At 58.0% G+C, this 20,943-nt stretch overlaps 2 protein-coding genes across 2 annotated transcripts; both read left to right on the forward strand.

Annotated features, from left to right (window-relative positions):
- The first annotated feature begins 573 nt into the window (after positions 1–573).
- Positions 574–6,527, forward strand: GPR162 (G protein-coupled receptor 162). The gene is given in 6 exon segments (XM_070371821.1): positions 574–710; positions 2,266–3,386; positions 3,389–3,561; positions 4,520–4,709; positions 5,294–5,451; positions 5,758–6,527. Coding segments are annotated over 5 exon segments (1,764 nt in total). The 5' UTR covers positions 574–710; positions 2,266–2,695; the 3' UTR covers positions 6,310–6,527.
- A 940-nt stretch (positions 6,528–7,467) lies between these two features.
- Positions 7,468–20,885, forward strand: P3H3 (prolyl 3-hydroxylase 3). Its single transcript, XM_014482066.2, has 15 exons — positions 7,468–8,014; positions 8,856–9,008; positions 9,364–9,565; positions 9,658–9,789; positions 10,257–10,393; positions 12,142–12,231; positions 13,405–13,457; positions 13,588–13,655; positions 13,750–13,874; positions 17,968–18,069; positions 18,347–18,497; positions 18,682–18,799; positions 18,878–18,953; positions 20,047–20,187; positions 20,317–20,885. Exons 1-15 carry the CDS (start codon positions 7,541–7,543, stop codon positions 20,470–20,472), a joined length of 2,178 nt encoding a protein of 725 aa, XP_014337552.2. The 5' UTR covers positions 7,468–7,540; the 3' UTR covers positions 20,473–20,885.
- Positions 20,886–20,943: the final 58 nt, after the last annotated feature.

The raw sequence follows: 20,943 nt of genomic DNA on the forward strand, positions 1-20,943 counted from the left end.
AAAGGGCCCTGAGTGTGCGCCTGTATGTGTTCTACTGAAGGGGAGAGACTGCAGGGACCGTGTGTGCGCGCGCCACGTGAGAAACTGCGATGTGTGCGTGAGAACTGTGTGTGTCCCCCACACAAGTGTGAGTTTGTGTTCCAGGAGGAGGCAGCAGTGTATTGGGGGGAGGTGCATCCTTCTAGCCCCTTGTATCCCACAAGCAGCCCCAGCATGGCCACCGCCCCTCACTCCTGCAGCCTCCAGCACACGCTCGCGTGAGCCTTCATCCTGGGAGCAGCCCTTACAGATACACTGGGGAACACACGCGTCCTCCTCCCCGGGCCATACCAGCGGCCTCTTGGAGCCTGAGTTCGCGGGGAAAACCGGGTGGGGTGGGGGCAGGACTCGAGCCAGGTCACCAATGAAGCCGGTTCCCTCCCGGCACCTGCCTAGCCCCTCCCCCGCCAGGTCCCCACCGTCCGGTCCCCCCGGGCTGGCCTCCATCCCGACTCCGGACTGCGGGCAGTGGCGGGACCCCGGAAGAGAGGGGCCGGCGGGCATGTAGGGGGCCGAGCCGAGAGGCTGGGACGGGCGGGAGGAGGGAGGCCCCGGGGGGAGGAGGGAGGAGGGCCGAGGGCGGCGAGCTGGAGCCGGCAGGCGGCGGGAGCCCGGGCGAGCCGCGTCGCTCGGGTGCGCGGTCTCCATGGCAGTCCTGGGCGCAGCCCGAGGTAAGGCGACCCCGGCCCGCTCCCCCGCGGGCCTCTCCCCTCTCTCCCCGCAGCCCCCCGCCCCCCCGCCCCCACCGGCTCCTTTCCCCTCCGGGCGGCCCCTCCTCCCCGGCCACCTGCTGTCTCTGCCCTGGAGACCGCGGTGGGTGGCAGGCAGGAGGGAGGAGCCGTCCGACCTTACCCCTTCACCCCGAAGGGCAAGGGACCCCTGTCCGCCCCGGTGTCCCTTCGCACGCCCTCCCACCTTCCTCTGATTTCTCTCCGTCCTTCACCTCCTCTGTCTGTCCTTCACATCCTTCCTGCCTGGCTCCCTCTCTGAGTCCCCGCTGTTTCTTCCCGAGCCCACCCTCTGGGCCTGGGTGGGGGTGGGTGGGAAGGGGTCCAAGGCTGTCGCGGAGGGTGCGGGGGGGGGGCTCTCCTGACCAATTCCCTCTATCTTCCTCTGGCTGGCCATTGCCATGGCAACTAGGGTGTACTGGGCTCCCAGGGAAGACAAAGGTGGGGGATGGACGAAGGACCTCTGGGGGAGGGGGCAAGGGTCTAAAAGTGTACAGGAAACAGACCTTCCACTGCTGCAGCCCATTTTTATTCGGTTTACCCCAAAGCCGCTATGCCCATCTTTCCTGCCTCCACTCTTTCCAGGGTTTCCTCTTAGCCTCCTCGCCGGGGCTCAGTAAGCTCAGAGTCAACACATCCAGAACACCTTCCTTACCATTAGAGTTAAACGGAGGCTCCGGGCAGGGGAGGAATGAGTGGGGGTCCACGGGTGGGGGGAGTCCGAACCTTATTGAACACCGGGCTTTTCTTCTCAGCCTCCCTCCCCTCTGCTCCCTCCCTCCACCCACCCCCGCCTCTCCAGGGGTCTCTCGTTTTCTTCTATTTTCAGATACTATCACTTTGCCCCCTCTTTTTCTCTCTTCTGCTTAAACTCTCCTCCTTCCCCCTGGTTCCCCCTTTCCATTTCTGGATGCTTCTGATGTCAGCGGTTTCCCTGCCTTTGGGTTCCCTAACCACCCCCCCTCAGTCCCTGCCTCCTTTCTCCCGTCTTTCCAGATCCCTGGTGAGTGGGAGGGTGATCGTGCAGGCTTGGGGAGATGGGGCTGAGCATCAGGACCCCTGGATCCAGGAGTCTGGAAAGCGGGGGAGAGGCCGTACACCCTATCCCAGTTTCCCATGAGCCCTCGGGAAGAAACAAGTCGTGCTTGCCACGGCCGACGTGGCTCTGGGGAGAGACTCGGGGATGTGAAGATAGCGGTTGAGTAGTATTGAGCAGAGGACAGAAAGAGGGACCTGAGGGAGGGAAAATGGCTGACGGTGGATGGGAGATGGGAAGTCAGAATACCTTCTTTCCTGGAGGTCTGGAAGGCAGGGCTCTTATCCGTGTGGAGTGTTGGAGCTCTTATCCGTGGAGGGGTTTAGGGCAGGAGAGTGTTCTGAACGACCTGTGACCCGGAGTAACCAGTCATTTCTATAATTTCAAGAGAAGAGGGGATTCAGAGCGACTTGGAGACCAGCCCAGGCTCTGCCCCTTCCACACCTCATCTCTCCCTTGCAGTGAGTCCAGGAGGCTGAGCACCACCCCCAGGATCCTTGGGGGCATCTAGAAGACCTCAAGTGGTCAAGAACCAGAGGAAGAAGGGAGCTGGAAGTCCTGGCATGAGGACCGGGGCTCCCCAGCCAGTTTCCTAGTGGGGGAGCTATCAGCTTGTCTCCCCGTTAACGACAAGGATACTTCTGGAAGGGCCCCACCCAAAATGGAGGCTGAGGACCACCTCTGCTGACCCTCATTCTCCTTCCCCGCCCTCCCGCCGGACCTCAGCTGGGTCAGTCATGCAATGCTGAGCAAGAGGGGTGGCCTAGGGGTGGCCCACCTCACTCTGGGGCAAGGACTGTGGGCGTCATGGGGGTGCGTGTGAGCGGGGCTCCTGGGTGAGACCCAGCCCCCACCCCCAGGAGTTCAAGGGGGGTGGGGGGACTGAGGAAGGATGGCTCGGGGCGGGGCGGGGGCAGAGGAGGCCTCCCTCCGCTCGAACGCGCTGTCCTGGCTGGCCTGCGGGCTGCTGGCGCTGCTGGCCAACGCCTGGATCATCCTTAGCATCTCAGCCAAGCAGCAGAAGCACAAGCCACTAGAGCTGCTGCTCTGCTTCCTGGCGGGCACGCACATCCTCATGGCGGCCGTGCCCCTCACCACCTTCGCTGTGGTGCAGCTGCGGCGCCAGGCCTCCTCCGACTATGACTGGAACGAGAGCATCTGCAAGGTCTTCGTGTCCACCTACTACACGCTGGCCCTGGCCACCTGCTTTACCGTGGCCTCCCTCTCCTACCACCGCATGTGGATGGTGCGTTGGCCCGTCAACTACCGCCTCAGCAACGCCAAGAAGCAGGCACTGCACGCCGTCATGGGCATCTGGATGGTCAGCTTCATCCTCTCCACCCTGCCCTCCATCGGCTGGCACAACAATGGCGAGCGCTACTACGCTCGCGGCTGCCAGTTCATTGTCTCCAAGATCGGCCTGGGCTTTGGCGTCTGCTTCAGCCTCCTGCTGCTTGGGGGCATCGTCATGGGGCTGGTCTGTGTGGCCATCACCTTCTACCAGACGCTGTGGGCCCGGCCCCGGAGGGCTCGGCAGGCCCGGAGAGCGGGGGGTGGGGGTGGGGCCAGGGGGGGTGGGCCAGGGGCTTGGGTACCCGTCCAGCCTTCGAGGTGCCAGCCATCGTGGTGGAGGATGCCCGGGGGAAGCGGCGGTCCTCGCTGGATGGCTCTGAGTCAGCCAAGACATCTCTGCAGGTCACCAACTTGGTCAGCGCCATCGTCTTTCTCTATGACTCCCTCACAGGGGTACCCATCTTGGTGAGACTGGGGCTCCCTCAAACCCACTCTCTCTCTGATATCCAGACCCCAGCATGATCACCTGACCTCTGACTCCATCAGCCACACAAGCAGCTCCATCATCCATCTTCTCATCTACTCAGCCCCGCTGTGAGCCCCCGTCTCCATTGTCCATCTCATCTCCTAGTTCCCACTATCCCCAGCTCCATAGCGTGTTCTCCAGTGACCAGTACTCAACTCCATCACCTGTGCTCTGTCCATCACCCTGTCCTCTGGCTTCATCATCTATCTTGCAGGGCCACTATTCAGCCCCCCAGAACTATCAACCCAGCTGTTAGGCTCCTTGCTGCACCCCTGAATTCCCTCTGGATGCAATAGGGTCCTGAGCATCCTGGGTGGCAGCCCCACAGAGCTCACCCCACCCAACCCTCAGCTTTCTGCACCCCTGGGTGTATGTGCTCAGTTGCTCAATTGTGTCCTACTCTTTGCGACCCCATGGAGTGCAGCCTGCCAGGCTTCTCTGTCCATGGGATTCTCCAGCCAAGAGTACTGGAGTGGGTTGCCATGCCCTCCTCCAGGGGATCTTCCACACCCAGGGATCGAACTCATGTCTTTTACATCCCCTGCATTGGCAGGCGAGTTCTTTACCACTAGTACCACCTGGGAAGCCCTGTGCATCCCCCTTCTAGTCCTTATTCCTGAATTTCAACTTGTCTTCAAGTTTCCTACACACCTCTGCTCCTCCTCTCTAGACCCCTGGGCTTTCTCTCTGGAACACTCTCCGGATCTTCCCCCCACTCGGTTCATCCATCTTCACTCCAACTTTGCTCTGTGCTCATCCTATGTGATCTGGGCCATCCCTTCCTGACTTCCTACCTCTCCCCTCCCCCAGCTGCACTAGGATGTGGGGTCTGGGGTCGAGGAGGAGCCACTTCGGCTCTGGGCCCTCACCCGGCGCCCTTCCCCTTCCTCCTGCCAGGTGGTGAGTTTCTTTTCCCTGAAGTCGGACTCGGCTCCCCCCTGGATGGTGCTCGCTGTGCTGTGGTGCTCCATGGCACAGACGCTGCTGCTGCCGTCCTTCATCTGGTCCTGCGAGCGCTACCGCGCCGACGTGCGCACGGTGTGGGAGCAGTGCGTGGCTATCATGTCCGAGGAAGACGGCGAAGACGGTCAGAGGAGGGGCTGGGCTTTCGCTTTGCCTCGGAATCGGCTCTCTTTCCTGCCCTTTTCTACCAGCTCACCTCGGGGGTGGGGAGGGGGCTGCTCTGGAGTGCCCCCTGCTGGACAGAACCTGCGGTTTCCTCTGGATGGACTGATTCCCTCTCCCCAAGCATCTCCCCATGCCCACCCACTGATTCCTCCACTCTACTCCCCCTGGAAGCCCACACTACCCAGCTCTGCCTCCACCAGGCAGAGAGACTGAGAAACAGTCTAGAGTCCTAACACAGCCATAAAGGAAGGCTGTGGAACCAAGAGGAAGCTAAGCCTCCCTCCGGAGACTTCCCAACTTCAGGGAGAGCGCCTGGGGGTGGGTGGGTAACTATTTCAAGTAAGCATGTCTGTGTGTATGAATCACTAGAGATTCAGCACTGAACGCAACAGACACTAGCCACTCTTGCTTCTTCTTGGAGCTCACAGACTAATGGAAACAGGAGGATTCTCTGGGGAGCTTCTCAGGGAGTGGGAGCTCTTAAAGGGGGTGGGGAGGTGGGCATTCCCTGCCTCGAACCACTCTGCCCTTTTTCTCTTCCAGATGGGGGCTGTGATGACTATGCAGATGGCCGAGTGTGCAAAGTTCGCTTTGATGCCAACGGGGCCACAGGGCCAGGGGGCAGGGACCCCACCCAAGTAAAGTTGCTACCTGGACGGCACATGCTCTTTCCCCCTCTCGAGAGGGTCCACTACTTACAGGTACGGGACCCAGCAGTACATGTCCCGTTCTGGGCATCCCCTCACTACTTTTCTCCAGTCTGTTATCCCTCACACCCCTCCCTCATCCCCTAGCCCTGGCCTGCAATGCATGGACGAGGAGGTGGGAGGAGGTGGAAGGAAGGCCTGGTTAGGGTGGTTCCCCATCAGTCAGACCACTCTGAACCAGGTTGCCCCTCAGAGGATGTTTTGCAAAAGTTTAGGGAGTAGAGCCACCTTGCAGGGTCCCCACTTTGGTCCCCTCTTTGTCCCCGCAGTGCTTCAGGGTCTATTTGCTCCTCTCCCCAGGTACCTCTGTCCCGCCGTCTCTCCCACGATGAGACCAACATCTTCTCTACTCCTCGGGCACCAGGCTCCTTCCTGCACAAGTGGTCCTCCTCTGATGACATCCGGGTCCTCCCAGCCCAGAGCCGGGCCCTCGGGGGCCCCCCTGAACACCTGGGACCAAGGCAGAGGTTGGAGGACGAGGAGGATGAGGAGGAGGCTGGAGGCGGGGGGCTGGCCACCCTCCGCCAGTTCCTGGAGGGTGGGGTTCTAGGCTCAGGTGGGGGACCCCCACGGGGTCCAGGCTTCTTCCGAGAGGAGATCACCACCTTCATCGATGAGACACCTCTGCCTTCTCCAGCCGCCTCGCCGGGGCCCTCTCCTCGCCGGCCCAGGCCTCTGGGGGTCTCACCCCGCCGACTCTCCCTGGGGTCCCCTGATAGCCGAGCCATTGGATTTCCTTTGGGGCTCAGTGCCGGGCGACGCTGCTCCCTGACAGGAGGCGAAGGGAGCACAAAAGCTTGGGGAGGATCCTGGGGCCCAGGGAACCCCATCTTTCCCCAGCTGACCCTGTGAGCCCAAGTGGGCCTGCTGGACTCAGAGAAGGGGGCCTGGGTGGGGAACACCTCTTTCCATTCCTGAGCCTTCAGACTCTGGGGAGATGGGCGGGAACCGGGGCCCAGGAACGCCGGCTGGCTCCCATCCCAGTCACCAGATACCTGCCTCACCTGCCATCCTCCCTAGCAAAATGTATTAAAGTCGAAGTGTTACCATGGAAACCTGTGTGTCCAGTGTGCTGTGGTGGCAGAGGGGATGGTCAGAGGCTTCGGTGGGTGTCCCTGTCATAAAGGACAAAATAGAGCAGGGGTAGTGGACGGAGGCCCAGAAATACACCCGGAGAGAGACAAGTATGCAGACAGTCACAGAGATGGGCTTCTGGGAGCATCTTGGGCTGGGGTGGAGGGGCACGGGGATACACTTGAGTTTGCTGGTGTGAGGTGTGAAGGATCTTTGTTGAGATCTGTGAAGGTGGTTTTAGAGGTTGTCTCTCTCTTCCACGGGCTTTCCTTGTGGCTCAGAACATAAAGAATCTGCCTGCAATGCAGAAGACAGAGTTTGATCCCTGGGTCGGGAAGATACCCTGGAGAAGGAAATGGCAACCCACTCCAGTATTCTGGCCTGGAGAATCCCATGGACAGAGGAGCCTGGCGGGCCACATTGCATGCCTCAGCTCTCCTCCTTTTCCCAAATGTGTATGCGCCCACTTTCTGGGCAGGAAAACGTTTGAGCAGACTTGGTGTCAGGCCTGGAGTTTACCCTCCGCCCTGCAGCATTCTAAAGCTCTTTTTCTTCTACAAGTGTGGGTGGGTGTGCGGGAGGCTTCCACCCTCCTTTTCCTGGGCCCAGAGTGGAGGGGAGCCCAGTCCATCATAGCGATTCCCGTAGGATGGGCCCCCGAGTTTGGAGTCAGGGGTCCTAAGAGGCTCCTCAGGCCTGCTCCAGGTCCGGCTTCTGCCCTGTTCTCTCCACCGTCTGTTTCTCGCTGGACGCCACCCAGCTTGACCTAAAGCCCACGTTCTCCACGTTCTGCCGCAGCCGCGGGCGTCCTCTGACTCCAGTCTCTCTCTCACCCCGGCCTCTCCGGGCTGGGGCTCGGGCGCATCAGCTCCCGGCGGCGCTCCTCCCTTCTCCCCTCCCTCCTCCCCATCCCTCCTTCCTTTCCCCTCCCTCTTCCTTTCCCCTTTTCCTCCCTCTCGCTCTCGGCTCCCGCAGTTCCCTCCTGCAGCCGGCCGGCGGCTCTGGCACGATGCTCCGGCCCCTCCGGTGGCTGCTGCTCCTGTTGCTCCTGCCTCCCCCGGGGTCCCCCGAGCCCCCCGGCCTGGCCCCGCCATGCCCAGGGGCGCCTCCCCAGGCCCCCGACTTGCTCTACGCAGACGGGCTGCGCGCCTACGCGGCGGGGGCCTGGGCGCCGGCGGTGGCGCTGCTGCGGGAAGCGCTGCGGAGCCGGGCGGCGCTGGGCCGCGTGCGGCGGGATTGCGGGGCGCACTGCGCGGCCGAGCCGGGGGTCTCGCTCCCCGCCGCCCCGGGGCCCGACTCCGGGCCGGGGGCCTGGGAGCCGCTGCTCCTCCGCGCGGCGCTGCGGCGCGCCGAGTGCCTGACCCAGTGCGGGGCGCGGAGGCTGGGCCCCGGGGGCGCGGCGCGGCTCCGGGTGGGGAGCGCGGTCCGGGACGCCTTCCGCCGGCGGGAGCCCTACAACTACCTGCAGAGGGCTTACTACCAGGTGCGTGGCCCGGCCCAGGCCCGGGGTCCTCCTCCAGCTTCCAGGAAGGGGCGGCGAGCAAACGCCGGGACTCGGGTGCGGCTGTGTGGTCAAGACCTCGCCTTTGGAGTCGGTCCTGGCAAACCGGGACCAGTACCTACAGAGTGGGGCACGGCCTCGGGAGGGTGGGAGCAAAGTTGGAAGGGGGTGGAAGCCGACCGAAGATGGAGGGCAGGGGCCTGGAGTTCTAGGAAGTCTTACTGAGACCTACGTGGAGTGACAGCGCCTCTTCCCAGGAATGAAGGGGGGCGGAGACAGGGGCGAGAGACGCAGCTGGAGAGAGGGAACTGGGGGGCGGGTAGCGGGTGAGCGCGAGCCTTCGCTTGGGGCAGGAGGGAGCTTTGGGAAAGAGAGAGCAGGTGGGCAAGGTTGAGGGCTCTGGTGTCCGGTCGGTCGTGGGACCCTGCCCAGCTACCGGTGTGGTAGCTGTTGCCTACTAACGCCTACGTGGCCGGGGAAGGGGGGCGCCGGTCACACACACCTCAGCTCAGGGTCCTAGAGACCTGCGGCTTTTGCTGGCGGCTAGGGTCACCCCTACATACCCACCTTGCGTGGCCATCACTTCTGCCTTGTCTCTCCAGTGAGGTCCCTCTGCCCACACCCCACCCACTCCAGTCTTTGAGACCCCCTTTCGGTGGCTACCAGACTCCTGAGAGTCCCCACTTACTGGGGGTCTGGAGGTTGGGTAGTGGGCAGCTTTCACCTACCAGTCTTCCAGAAGGCTAGGGTGGGGATGTTGGGGAGGGCAGACTCTGACACCCCTACCCTGGGGGCTGACTCCCCCATCCCTCCTGTGCCTCAGCTGAAGAAGCTGGACTTGGCAGCAGCCGCTGCGCATACCTTCTTTGTGGCAAACCCAGCACACCTGCAGATGCGGGAGGACATGGCTAAGTACAGACGGATGTCAGGGGTTAGGCCCCAGAGCTTCCGGGACCTGGAGACGCCCCCATACTGGGTGAGACCCTCAGCTTGACCCCAGCCCACCCCCCCAGCCTTTGACTGATGGGATACATAGGCCTCGCCCGGCTGTACACTGTACTGGGCATCAAGAAATCCGGGTATGTCCTCTGTGACCCTGATGGGAGGGTCCCTCTCTGGGACCTAGTTTTCTTCCTGAGATTCGCAGTCTCATGTGCTAACATTCGGATTCTCAGGCCTTCCCTGTATTCCCCAAGGTGACCTGAGACCTGGAGTCCAGGCCCCCAGTGAGGCCAATGCCCCTCCCCTTCTTTCTGTCTCCCAATCTATCTTGGCACCCTCCACCCCTGCCCCCAGGATCTTGGGTGACTGACCTCTCCCCTCCCCAACAGGCAGCCTTTGACACCGGCCTGGAACATCTTGGGCGCCAGGAGGCAGGCCTGGCACTGCCCTGGCTGGAGGAGGCCCTGCAGGAGAGCCTGGCCCAAGTGGAGAGCTGCCGAGCTGGCTGTGAGGGGCCGGAGGAACAGGAGAGGGAGGCAGAGGAGGAGGAGGGGACCGGGAGCCAGGGGGGCCTGTATGAGGCCATCGCAGGTAAGGGGCTGGAGTGTGGGGGGCAGGGATCACGGTGTGGTGGGGCGGGGGGAGGTATATCACTAGCTGAATCCCCCTTGTGTCCCCCACAGGGCACTGGACCCGTGTCCTGCAATGCCGGCAGCGCTGTGTGGGGGATGTGGCCACACGTCCTGGTCGCAGCCTCCCTGTTCCAGACTTCCTTCCCACCCAGCTGAGGCGGCTGCACGAGGCCCACGCTCAGGGTCAGTGCGGGGGAAGGGTGAGCCCCAGGTGGGTGGACTGGGGCTGGGACCCGGAGAATGAAGGCCTGTCTCTGATGGTACCCGGAGGTCCACCTCTCCATCCTTCCATCTATCTCTGCATCTGAGTAGGTCGGGACTCCCTGGGGACCATAACCTCGGAGGACTCTGGCTGTCCATTGTGGGAAGCTTGGGAGCTGGGTCACAGGGCTCCTTCTGTCCTCGCTGCTTCTCACTTTCCTTTCTTCTCTCCTCTCTTCCTCCCCTCTGAACTCTGCCCATACAGCCCAGGTATGTTCCAGGAAGCTTTGGAAAGAAGCAATGGATGAGCCTGTCTGCCGGGTGGGATGGGTCACTGGGAGACCACCTTTTTCTGCTCTGCCTCTGTCCCCTGGCTCTTGGCCCTGCCCAGGGATGACTGGGGTGCTTGGTCTCTGGGCTGCACCCCCAAGCTGTTGCTCTGTCCCCAGTGGGGAATCTGTCCCAGGCTATGGAGAATGTCCTGAGCTTCCTGCTCTTCTACCCGGAGGATGAGGCTGCCAAGACAGCTCTGGACCGGTACCAGGCCCAGCTGGGGGAGCCAAGACCTGGCCTCGGGCCCAGAGAGGTACCCCCTACTCACTTACCCTGTTGATGTGTGCTAAGTTGCTCAGTCATGTCTGACTCTTTGGGACCCCATGGACTGTAGCCCACCAGGCTCCTCTGTCCATGGGATTTCCAGGGCAATAACACTGGAGTAGGTGGCCATTCCCTTCTCCAGCTCACCCTGTGAGGTCGTCCTAAATCAGACAAATACAGTGGAAAAGTCACCTGGACCCACCCCCCCATTCTGGCCAAAGGCGACCCCAAGTCCAGCATCTGGCCTTGTCTCCACTCCCTGCTCCCCACTTCAGGCTATCTTTCTTTTTTTCTTAACTTATTTCAGCTGCACTTGGTCTTCATGTGGCCCACAGGCTCATCTCCTTGGCACATTGGTTTTCTCCAGTTGGTGCACGCCTTCTCTTGTTGCAGTGTGTGGGCTTAGTTGCCCTGCCGCTTGGGGGATCTTAGTTCCCTGACCAGGGATCGAACCCATGTCCTCTGCATTGGAAGGTGGTTTCTTTTTTTAGCAGAAACATTACTGACAATGGTTCACATAGTCAAAGTGAAGTGAAAGTGAATCACTTAATTGTGTCCCACTCTTTGCGACCCCACTGACTGTACAGTCCATGGAATTCTCCAGGCCAGAATACTGGAGTGGTAGCCTTTCCCTTATCCAGGGGATCTTCTTAACCCAGGGATCAAAACCAGGTCTCCTGCATTGCAGGTGGATTCTTTACCAACTGAGCTATCAGGGAAGCCCTCCCGTATAGTCAAAGTTATGGTTTTTCCAGTAGTCATGTATGGTTTTGGAAGTTGGACCATGAACAAAGCTGAACACCGAAGAATTGATGCTTTCGAACTGTGATGCTGGAGAAGACTCCTGAGAGTCCCTTGGACTGCAAGGAGATCCAACCAGTCAATCCTAAAAGAAGTTAGTCCTGGATAGTCATTGGAAGGACTGATGCTGAAGCTGAAGCTCCAATACCTTGGCCACCTGATTCAAAGAACTGACTCACTGGAAAAGACCCTGATGCTGTGAAGGATTGAAGGCAGGAGGAGAAGGGGATGACAGAGGACAAGATGGTTAGATGGCATCACTGACTCAGTGGACATAAGTCTGAGCAGGGTCCGGGGGTTGGTGACAGACAAGGAAGCCTGGCGGGCTGCAGTCCATGGCATCACAAAGAGTTGGACATGACTGAGCAACTGAACTGAACTGGGTTGTTTGTTTGTTTATTTATTTATTTTGGCTGTGCTGATTGCTGCATGGGCTTTGGATGGAACCTGTGTCTCCTCATTGGCAGGCAGATTTTTTGTTGTTGTTAAGATTTTTTTTTTAATGTGGACAGTTTTTTCTTTTTTAAGCCTTTATTGAATTTGTTACAGTCTTGTTTCTATTTTATGATTTTTGCATTTTGGCTGCAAGGCATGTGAGATCTGAGTTTCCCAACTAGGAACTGAATCCTCACTCCCTGTATCAGAAGGCAAAGTCTTAACTGCTGGACCACCAGGGAAGTCCCCTGGCTCTACTTCTGAGTCCAAGCCAGCCTTCTTCCCTTAAACTCACCCCTGCTTGCCCCAACCTGTGCACAAGTGGGCACGTGTGTGTACACACACACACACACAACCCCCAGTCTGAGCTCGGAGACCCTAACTGCCAAGGGAGGAGGGTTGGACAGAGCGGCAGGACCAGGGTTGGGGAGCCTGTGGGCTGCCCTGCTCTCTTCCAGCCTTAACTCTCCCCCTCCCGCTGTCCACTCCTGCTGTCCCCAGGACATCCAGCGCTTCGTCCTTCGATCCCTGGGGGAGAAGAGACAGCTGTACTATGCCGTGGAGCACCTGGGGGCCAGCTTCAAGGATCCCGTGAGTGACCCCGCTTCTCCCCCTGGCCGCCCCCAGGAGGGGGACAGCAGCAGTGCCCTACGGGAGGTGCCACGTCCCTCCTCAACAGCACGTCTCATTTCTCCACAACCCCATGAGGCTTGGAGAGGACTCTGTGCCCCAGGGTCACAGGCAGCTTTGGGATCACACAGGCCTAGGTGTTGGTCTCTCTGCCGCAGACAAGCTCTGGACCTTCGCTCGCTCGGCCTCAACTTCCCTGTAAAATGGGAGCACCATACTTACAGCTCTGTTGAAGCCGTGTCACTTGCTACGAAGTACAGGAAAGTCTGCTGCTGGTTTTCGTACTCTTCTTTCTGTGGTAGTTTTGAGGGGAAACTGAAAGGCAGAGATTATTCTTCCTAGTGCTCCAGCGTCAGGCAGGCTCCCCCAGCCTTCTTGCTATCTTGCTGTTTTTGAAGCCGGTATTTCCTAACTGGGAGAAAAGGGGCTGTCCCTACTCTGCCCGGTAGGTGTCGCTAGCATCCCTGAGTCACGGCCATCAGAGATGTTTGCAGACATCGCCCTGTCCCCTAACGGACAAGTCTGTTTGGGCACCGTCGCTTAAATCCCAATCGTGTCTTTATGGGCTGTGTGACCTTGGGCATGTTACTTTATGTCTTTGTGTCTCAGAGCCCTCAACTGCAAAATGGGCACATTAATACAACCTGTTTGATAAGACTATTGTAAACTTTAAATGATAAACTCCACATCTGTATAGAAAGCTCTTCCCCGGTGGCTCAGATGGTAAAGCATTTGCCTGCAACGCAAGAGACTCGGGTTCCATCTCTGGGTGGGGAAGATCCCCTGAGGAAGGGAGTGGCAACCCACTCCAGTGTTCTTGCCTGGAGAATCCCATGGACAGAGGAATCTGGCAGGCTACAGTCCATGGGGTTGCAGAGTCGGACACGACTGAGCGACTAACACACATATAAAACTCTTAAAAAAGCACCTGGCAAACAGTGCTTTGTAAGTTGTTGTTATTATTATTGCGGTGTTTGGCCCAGTGCCCATGGCTCCTGACAATGAGTCCAGGGCTTCCCCATCTCCACCTTCCCCTCTGGAAGCAGGAGGACTTTAGTATGGTAGCCCATGGTCTACCATCAAGGACTCAGAGGTGGACTTGGCAGGTGATGGTTCTTTTCCTGACCATCCCAGGACCCCTGGACCCCAGCTGCCTTCATCCCTGAGGCCCTCAGAGAAAAGCTCAGGTAGGAGGTGCCTTGCGGTAGGAGGGGCGTGGCCTGGGTGGAAGGTAAGGGGAGGAGTCCTGGGAGGCGGGGTCTGAGAAGATGGGTCTGGACTGGCCTGTGTTCACTGAGCATGTTTCTCACCCCTGAGAGAGGATCAGGAGAAGAGGCCGTGGGACGATGAGCCTCCACAACCGAAGCCCCTGACTCACTGGAAGGGTGAGTTCCTGGGACAGCAGGAGGCAGGAGCCTGGAAGGGGCTGGGTCTGCCCTCGGGGGACCATCAACCCCCTGCCCTGTCCCTCCCCCGCAGATGTCCTCCTCATGGAGGGAGTAACCCTGACCCAGGACGCGAGGCAGCTGAACGGGTCGGAGCGAGCCGTGCTGGACGGGCTGCTCACCCCGGCCGAGTGTGGGGTGCTGCTGCAGCTGGCCAAGGTGAGAGGACCTGTAAGGAGGTGGCACAGTGCTACTGGAGGAGCCTCAGGCACAGCTGCCTGCCCCCTTGCTCTTGGCCTGTCCCCCCCTCGCCACCCTCCCCACTCCCCTGCCCTCTCAGACCCTCCAGTGGGGACTGCTGAGGTTCTCTCCCTCCAGAGGACAAGTTCCTTTTCCTCTCAACTTAACGAACATGGGGCTTCCCCAATGACAGCTCAGCCGGTAAAGAATCCACCTGCAATGCAGAAGACACGGGAGGTGCAGGGTCAATCCTTGGAAAAAGCCCCTGGAGGAGGAAGTGGCACCCCACTCCAGTATTCTTGCGTGGAGAATCCCATGGACAGAGAAGCCTGGTGGATTACAGTCCAAAGTGTAGCAAAGAGTTGGACATGACTGGGCGACTAAGCTGACATGGCATAGCTGTCATGGGCTGGACATTTTACAGAAGTTTGCTAGAAACTGATAGGAAGAACAAAACAAAAACCGTAAATGCATCAAAAAGGGTGGGTGTGCAGGTGAAGATGCCTTTGTTGGCTGAGAGCTTAGTTATTGGCTCTGCACACACACAGGCTGCTTCTCCATCATCACGTCTCTCCTAGATGGGGCTAAATGATCTGTATTCACCAGGTTGAGTCTGCCAATATATGAAACTTCAGTCTCACTCTGGGTTTGTTCCTCTGTGAGTCCCTGGTGTGTACTGGAAGTACCCAGGTTCCAGGGAGAGGCAGATAAACACAGAATGTACATTTGGGAACTCAGTGTACAGAGAAGGCATCAGGCATGGAGACATAATCACAGCAGGTGGTGAGTTTGATAAAAGATGTACTCATCCAATTAGAAGCACCAAGATGAAAGTCACAGAAGAATTTCTGGAAGGGGTGGCATTTGAGCTTCATCTTAAGCATGAGTTAACCAGACAGCATGAGTTGCCAACATCCGTTGGATCATAGAAAAAGCAAGAGAATTCCAGAAAAACATCTACTTCTGCTTCGTTGGTTATGCTAAAGCCTTTGACTGTGGAGAAACAACAGCACACTGTGGAAAATTCTTAAAGAGATGAGAACACCAGACCACCTCACCTGCCTCCTGAGAAACCTGTATGCAGGTCCAGAAGCAAAATTTAGAACCAGACGTGGAACAATGGACTGGTTCAAAATCGGGAAAGGAGTACATCAAGGGTGTATATTGTCACCCTGCTTATTTAACTTCTTTGCAGAGTGCATCATGTGAAATGGCGGGATGGATGAAGCACAAGCCAGAATCAAGATTGTCGGGAGAAATATCAATAACCTCAGATATGCCAGTGACACAACCCTTACGGCAAAAAGCAAAGAGTAACTAAAGAGCCTCTTATGGGGACTTCCCTGGTGGTCCAATGGCTAAGACTTCGTGCTCCCAGTGCAGGGGGACCGGGTTCTATCCCTGCTGCAAATAAGAGTTCATGTGCGGCAATGAAAGATCCTGAGTGTTGCAACTAAGACCCAGCTCAGTAAAATAAATAAGTAAATAAAATATTAAAAAAATAAAGAGCCCCTTATGATGATGAAAGAGTAGAGTGAAAAAGCTGGCTTAAAACTCAACATTCAGAAAATGAAGATCACGGCATCTGGTCCCATCACCTCATGGCAAATAGATGGGGAAACAATGGAAACAGTGACAGACTTTATTTTCTTGGGCTCCCAAATCACTGCAGATGGTGACTGCAGCCATGAAATTAAAAGATGCTCCTTGGAGGAAAAGCTATGACAAACCTAGGTGGCATATTAAAAAAGCAGAGACATTACTTTGCCAGCAAAGGTCGGTCTAGTCAAAGCTATGGTTTTTGCAGTAGTCATGTATGGATGTGAAAGTTGGACCATAAAGAAGGCTGAGCACTGAAGTATTGATGCTTTTGAACTGTGGTGCTGGAGAAGACTCCTGAGAGTCCCTTGGACTTCAAGGTGAAAGAGTAGAGTGAAAGTGTAGAGTTGATCCAACCAGTCAATCCTAAAAGAAGTTAGTCCTGGATATTCATTGGAAGGACTGTTGCTGAAGCTAAAGCTCCAATACTTTGGCCACCTGATCCGAAGAACTGACTCACTGGAAAAGACCCCGATGCTGGGAAAGATTGAAGGCAGGAGGAGAAGGGGACAACAGAGGACAAGATGGTTGGATGGCATCACCGACTCAATGAACATGACTTTGAGCAAACTCTGGGAGATAGTGAAGGACAGGGAAGCCTGGCGTGCTGCAGTCCATGGGGCTGCAAAGAGTCAGACTGGACTGAGCGACTGAACAACAGCAACAACAACCAGATAGAGAAGGGAGGAAAATCAGGCTGCCGGGAAGAAAAATGAGGGGGCGGGGTTTGGGAACTGGAGTGGAGCACAGGAGTTCAGAGCATGGGCATGCCCAGCAGGAATTACCTGTGTGGTCTTGGGCCATGTATTTCAACATCTGTGAGCCTCGTTTCCTCCTCTACAAAACAGGGCTAAACACAGTGGTTTTGTTGTAGGGCTGTTATGAGGATTAAATGAGTCAGTACATGGTAAAGCTCTTGGAAGAATGTGCAAATACTCAGTATGAGCTGTTGCTATTATCATCAGGCTGTGTATTATCCAGGGGCAGGAATGGGGAGGAGGCGCGGGTTGAGAGATGGGTGAGGACCTCTGTACCCTGCCAAGGAGTTTGGGCTCTCTTTGTAGATGGTGGACAGTTTACTGAAGGATTTAAGGAGGTGTGGATTGTTGTCTTCTGCAGAACTCCAAAGTGCAGGGTCTGGAGACTTCGTCCTATAGGACCGGGAGCGCCCTCTAGTGGCAGCACAGAGAATGCAATGGAACAGGGAAGTGAGGAGCTTAGGGGTGACAGCCCTAGGATAGGTCTCATTTCAAGGCAGAGGACAGATGAGAAATATTTAGAAACTCAAAGAAAGAGAATTTAAGGACTAAATCAATGTGTGTATGTGGGGGTGCTCAGTCTTGTCCAACCTTTTGGGACCCCATGGAGCCACTAGGCTCCTTTGTCCATGGGGTTGTCCAGGCAAGAATACTGGAGTGGGTTGCCATTTCCTCCTCCAGGGGATCTTCCTGACCCAGGGACTGAACCTACATCTCTTATGTCTCCTGCATTGGCAGGCGAGTTCTTTATCACTAGCGCCTCAGAGGAAATCTATGTGAGTGATGAAGAATGAACTCAAGGGGAACTCCCCAGTATCAGCTATCCCCTAACCTCTGCCAGGGCGCTTGCAAGGTTGTAACTCTGCTTTAATTTTCCATGTGATACATCACTGTCTGAATTGACTTGGTTTGTTTATCTCAAAATATGAAGCCCATAGTAGCAGGGACTTTTCGTGTTCACAGTTGAGTCCCCAGTGCCCAGAACAGTGCCTGGCACATGGGGCTCAATGCCTACTGAATGGATGGATGAATGAATGAAAGCTTGAAATGAAAGCTCTGAGAGGCTTAAATGGCCTCTCAGAGATGAGGCTTATGTATGGGGTAACTAGACAGTGGTACTTTGAGCTTCAAAAAGCAGACTGAATAGAAAAAAGAAAGAAAAAGCAGACTGAAGAGGTGTCAGTAAAGGGTGATGAGAGTTGTGGAGGCAGCTGGGGAATTTGGAGTCAGCATCAAGGGTTCCCACATTCTCCAAGAGTGTGTCAGGTGAGAAGGGATGGGAGAGAGATGTGTTGGCTGGTGCCACGTCCCCACTTCAGGTCCGCAAAGACCCGGCCCAACTGTCAAACCTCTGGCCAGGGTCTTGCTCCAGAAAGACTCCTCTGTTCTCAGCCCGTCAGAACGAGCGTTTGAGCCCTTCCTGCCCCTTTCCCTGCTGTCCTGACCTCCCGGAGGCCCTTCCCCACTGTAGGAAGCCCTCCAGAGTCCTATGCACAGTCCCCTTGGCCAGTGGGGTTCCAGATGTTTACCAGGAGTGACCACTCAGACATGGAGTTAGTCATTCTCTGGAAGGGGCAGCAGCTCAGAGAACCGCAGGAGTTTCCAGCCTCTTCCAGGGACTGGCTGGTTGGAGGGAGGGCTGTGTAGCCCTGTGAGGTGGGCGGTAGCCCAGGTCTGGGCAGGGTGACCCCACAGCCAACTCCCTCTCTGCTTAGGATGCAGCTGAGGCTGGAGCCAGGTCTGGCTATCGGGGTCGCCGCTCCCCACACACCCCCCACGAACGCTTTGAGGGGCTCACGGTGCTCAAGGCCGCACAGGTAAGAGGAGACACGGAACTGGAGAAGAGGGCTGGTCTCTCTGCCTGTGGAGGGCTCTTCTGGGACTCAGAGGAGTTCTTGGCCCAGGACTGATGGAGGGGGCTCCCCACTGAGGGACCCAGGTTGCTGTCACAGAGACAATGGAAAGAGCGGTCTGGGCTGGGTTGATGGGCAGCTGCAAGCCCCAAACCGTGGGTGGAGTGCAGTGGAGGTGGGGTAGGGGCTGGGACCAGCCTTGCCACATCTCCCCTTCCCCACCCTTTATTCTCTGCCGCAGCTGGCCCGGGCTGGGGCGGTGGGCAGTCAGGGTGCCCAGCTGCTCCTGGAGGTGAGCGAGCGGGTGCGGAGCCTAACCCAGGCCTACTTCTCCCCCGACCGGCCCCTGCATCTCTCTTTCACCCACCTGGTGTGCCGGAGCGCCATAGAAGGTAACCGCCAGGGCCCCCCACCTCAGGGCCCCTCAGGGCCCTGCGCACCCTCAGTACCCCTGCTGTGTGGGTTTCCATCTTCACTGCAGGAGGACTGACTCCCCTGCCCAGCGGGGGCTCAGCTGTGACCCTGGATCTGTAGGGTGGGTGTGGGTGGGCGCCCACCAGGCCCTTGGCTTCCCAGGGGAGCAGGCGCAGCGCATGGACCTGAGCCACCCGGTGCACGCCGACAACTGTGTCCTGGACCCTGACACTGGGGAGTGCTGGCGGGAGCCCCCAGCCTACACCTACCGAGACTACAGGTGGGCGGCCCTCCAGGGGTTGGGCGGGGTGCCTGGCTGGGGTCTCACTGCCTGCCTCCTGTCTTCCTCTCTCCCCAGTGGACTCCTCTACCTCAACGATGACTTCCAGGGCGGGGACCTGTTCTTCACGGAGCCCAACGCCCTCACAGTCACGGTAACTGATGGGAAGCGGGGCAGGGCGGGGCGGGGAGGGGAGCAGGGAGCCCAGCCATAGGCTGGGGATTCAAAACAGAGGGTGCCCAGAAGCAAATGCTGGGAAACGGCAGGGGCCACCTTTGTTGTTGTTGTTTAGTCGCCAAGTTGTGTCCGACTCTTTGTGACGCCATGGACTGCAGCAGGCCAGGCTTCCCTGTCCTTCACTATCTCCCGGAGTTTGCTTAAACTTACGTTCATTGAGTCAACCCTCTCCTTTCCGGCTTCTGCAGCATCTCCCCACTCTTGTCTGTTCAGGGGCTCTCCTAGCCCCTCCCAGGAGACCTCCGAGGGGCCCCTCCAGGCCCTGCCTTCAGTGATCACCTCACTTCCTATAGGAGGGCAGGTGAGGGACTTCCCTGGTTGGTCCTGTGGCTGAGACTCTGTGCCCCCAATGCAGGAGGCCCTGCTTCGATCCCTGGTCGGGGAACTAGATTCTGCATGCTGCAACTGAAAAATCCCGTGTGTTGTAACTAAAACCCAGTACAGCCAAATAAATAAATAATAAATAACTAAATAAATAATAAAAAAAACTCAAAAATAAATAAATAAAGGAGGGCGGCTGAAGCACAGGACTCTAAGCCTCTACTCCAGGTAGAAGCTCAGGTCTAGGACCAGCAGAAGGACCGGAGCAGTGATTTTTCATTGTGCATTGCTCTGCCTTATCCGTTTAGCTTCTTCTCTGCTCACCACCACCAGCTCCCCATCATCCAATCCCTCTCTGGGGTGGAAAATGTCCCCAAGACCCTGATGCCCAGAACCCAGAGTCTGGTTGGGCAGAGGGTGGGCAGGAGAAGCAGGGCACAGGGGCAGACAGAGTCCCTTCTCCTTTTGCCTCCAACTCCTCCAGCCTCCAGTCTGGCATTCAGTGCTCCCAAGTGGAGGCCTGGTTGCCACTTGCCCCAAGATAGTCCCTGAACTACGGAGGGGACGCAGTGGGCAAGAAAGCTTCCACTGTCTGAGCCCCAACGCCGTCCTGCTCCAGGGAGTCAGGGTCAAGGTCTCTGAAGACCTCTCCCTGGAGCTGAATCTGCCATCCACCCCCCCAACCCCAGGCACAGGTTCGTCCTCGCTGCGGCCGCCTCGTGGCCTTCAGCTCAGGCGTGGAGAATCCCCACGGTGTGTGGGCCGTGACACGCGGGCGGCGCTGTGCCCTGGCACTGTGGCACACCTGGGCCCCTGAGCACAGGGAGCAGGTGAGCAGGCGGTGGGGCTTGGCACCCTGGCGGGCGAGGGGCGGGGCTGAGATGACCCAGGGAGAGTCCTGGGAGAGGGCGGATGCCGGTGGGGGGAAATCAGCCTCGACCCTCCTCCTCACTCTCCAGGAGTGGATGGAAGCCAAAGAGCTGCTGCGGGGGCCAGAGAAGAATGAAGGAGAAGATGTGGCCAGCAGGGACCCCGGCCCAGAACCCCCCAGCCGCAGGCTTCCGCGGCTCCAGGACAAGGCTGGGAAGCCGCCTCGCATTCGAGAGGAGTTGTGAGGGGGCTGGCCCAGATCCTTGGGGATATGGCCACTTGACTTGTGGAGGGTCTGCCTTAATGCCGGGGACCTTTGGGAAGCCCCCGTGTGACCACCGCAGTACAGCGAGCCCTCCATCCCTGTACCCTGCCATCTTGGGGATCACCAGGGCCGTGCAACCCTGAACTCAGAGGACCCTTTACAGACTTAGCCTGGGGACTGGCCTGGGGACTGGCCTGGGCCCAGCCAGGATGGACCTCCAGGCCTAGGACAGACAGAAGATGGGCAAGGCCGAAGTGGAAAGAACTGGCAGGGGGTAGGGCCCGAGCGGGTGCTGTAAATGAGGAAGATGAGAGAGAGGGTCGCCCCCGCCTGCCTTCCTCAGCCTGTCAATAAAGATCCTGACCATCCCTCTGCTGGGGCCAGTCAAGTGTATCGTGGTTTCCATGGTGGTTGGAGGTGGGAGACGCTGTGGCTGGCCTGGCAGGAGACA

This window comes from Bos mutus, chromosome 5 (assembly GCF_027580195.1).
Source record: "Bos mutus isolate GX-2022 chromosome 5, NWIPB_WYAK_1.1, whole genome shotgun sequence".
NCBI lineage: Eukaryota > Metazoa > Chordata > Mammalia > Artiodactyla > Bovidae > Bos > Bos mutus.

Bases quoted from the DNA above. Each gene is read 5' to 3' on its own strand.
- P3H3 (XM_014482066.2), top strand. From the start codon at position 7,541: ATGCTCCGGCCCCTCCGGTGGCTGCTGCTCCTGTTGCTCCTGCCTCCC. The intron at 12,232-13,404 runs GTGAGTGACCCC...TGACCATCCCAG, and splicing joins GGGCCAGCTTCAAGGATCCC to GACCCCTGGACCCCAGCTGC. The intron at 18,954-20,046 runs GTAACTGATGGG...CCCCAACCCCAG, and splicing joins CCAACGCCCTCACAGTCACG to GCACAGGTTCGTCCTCGCTG.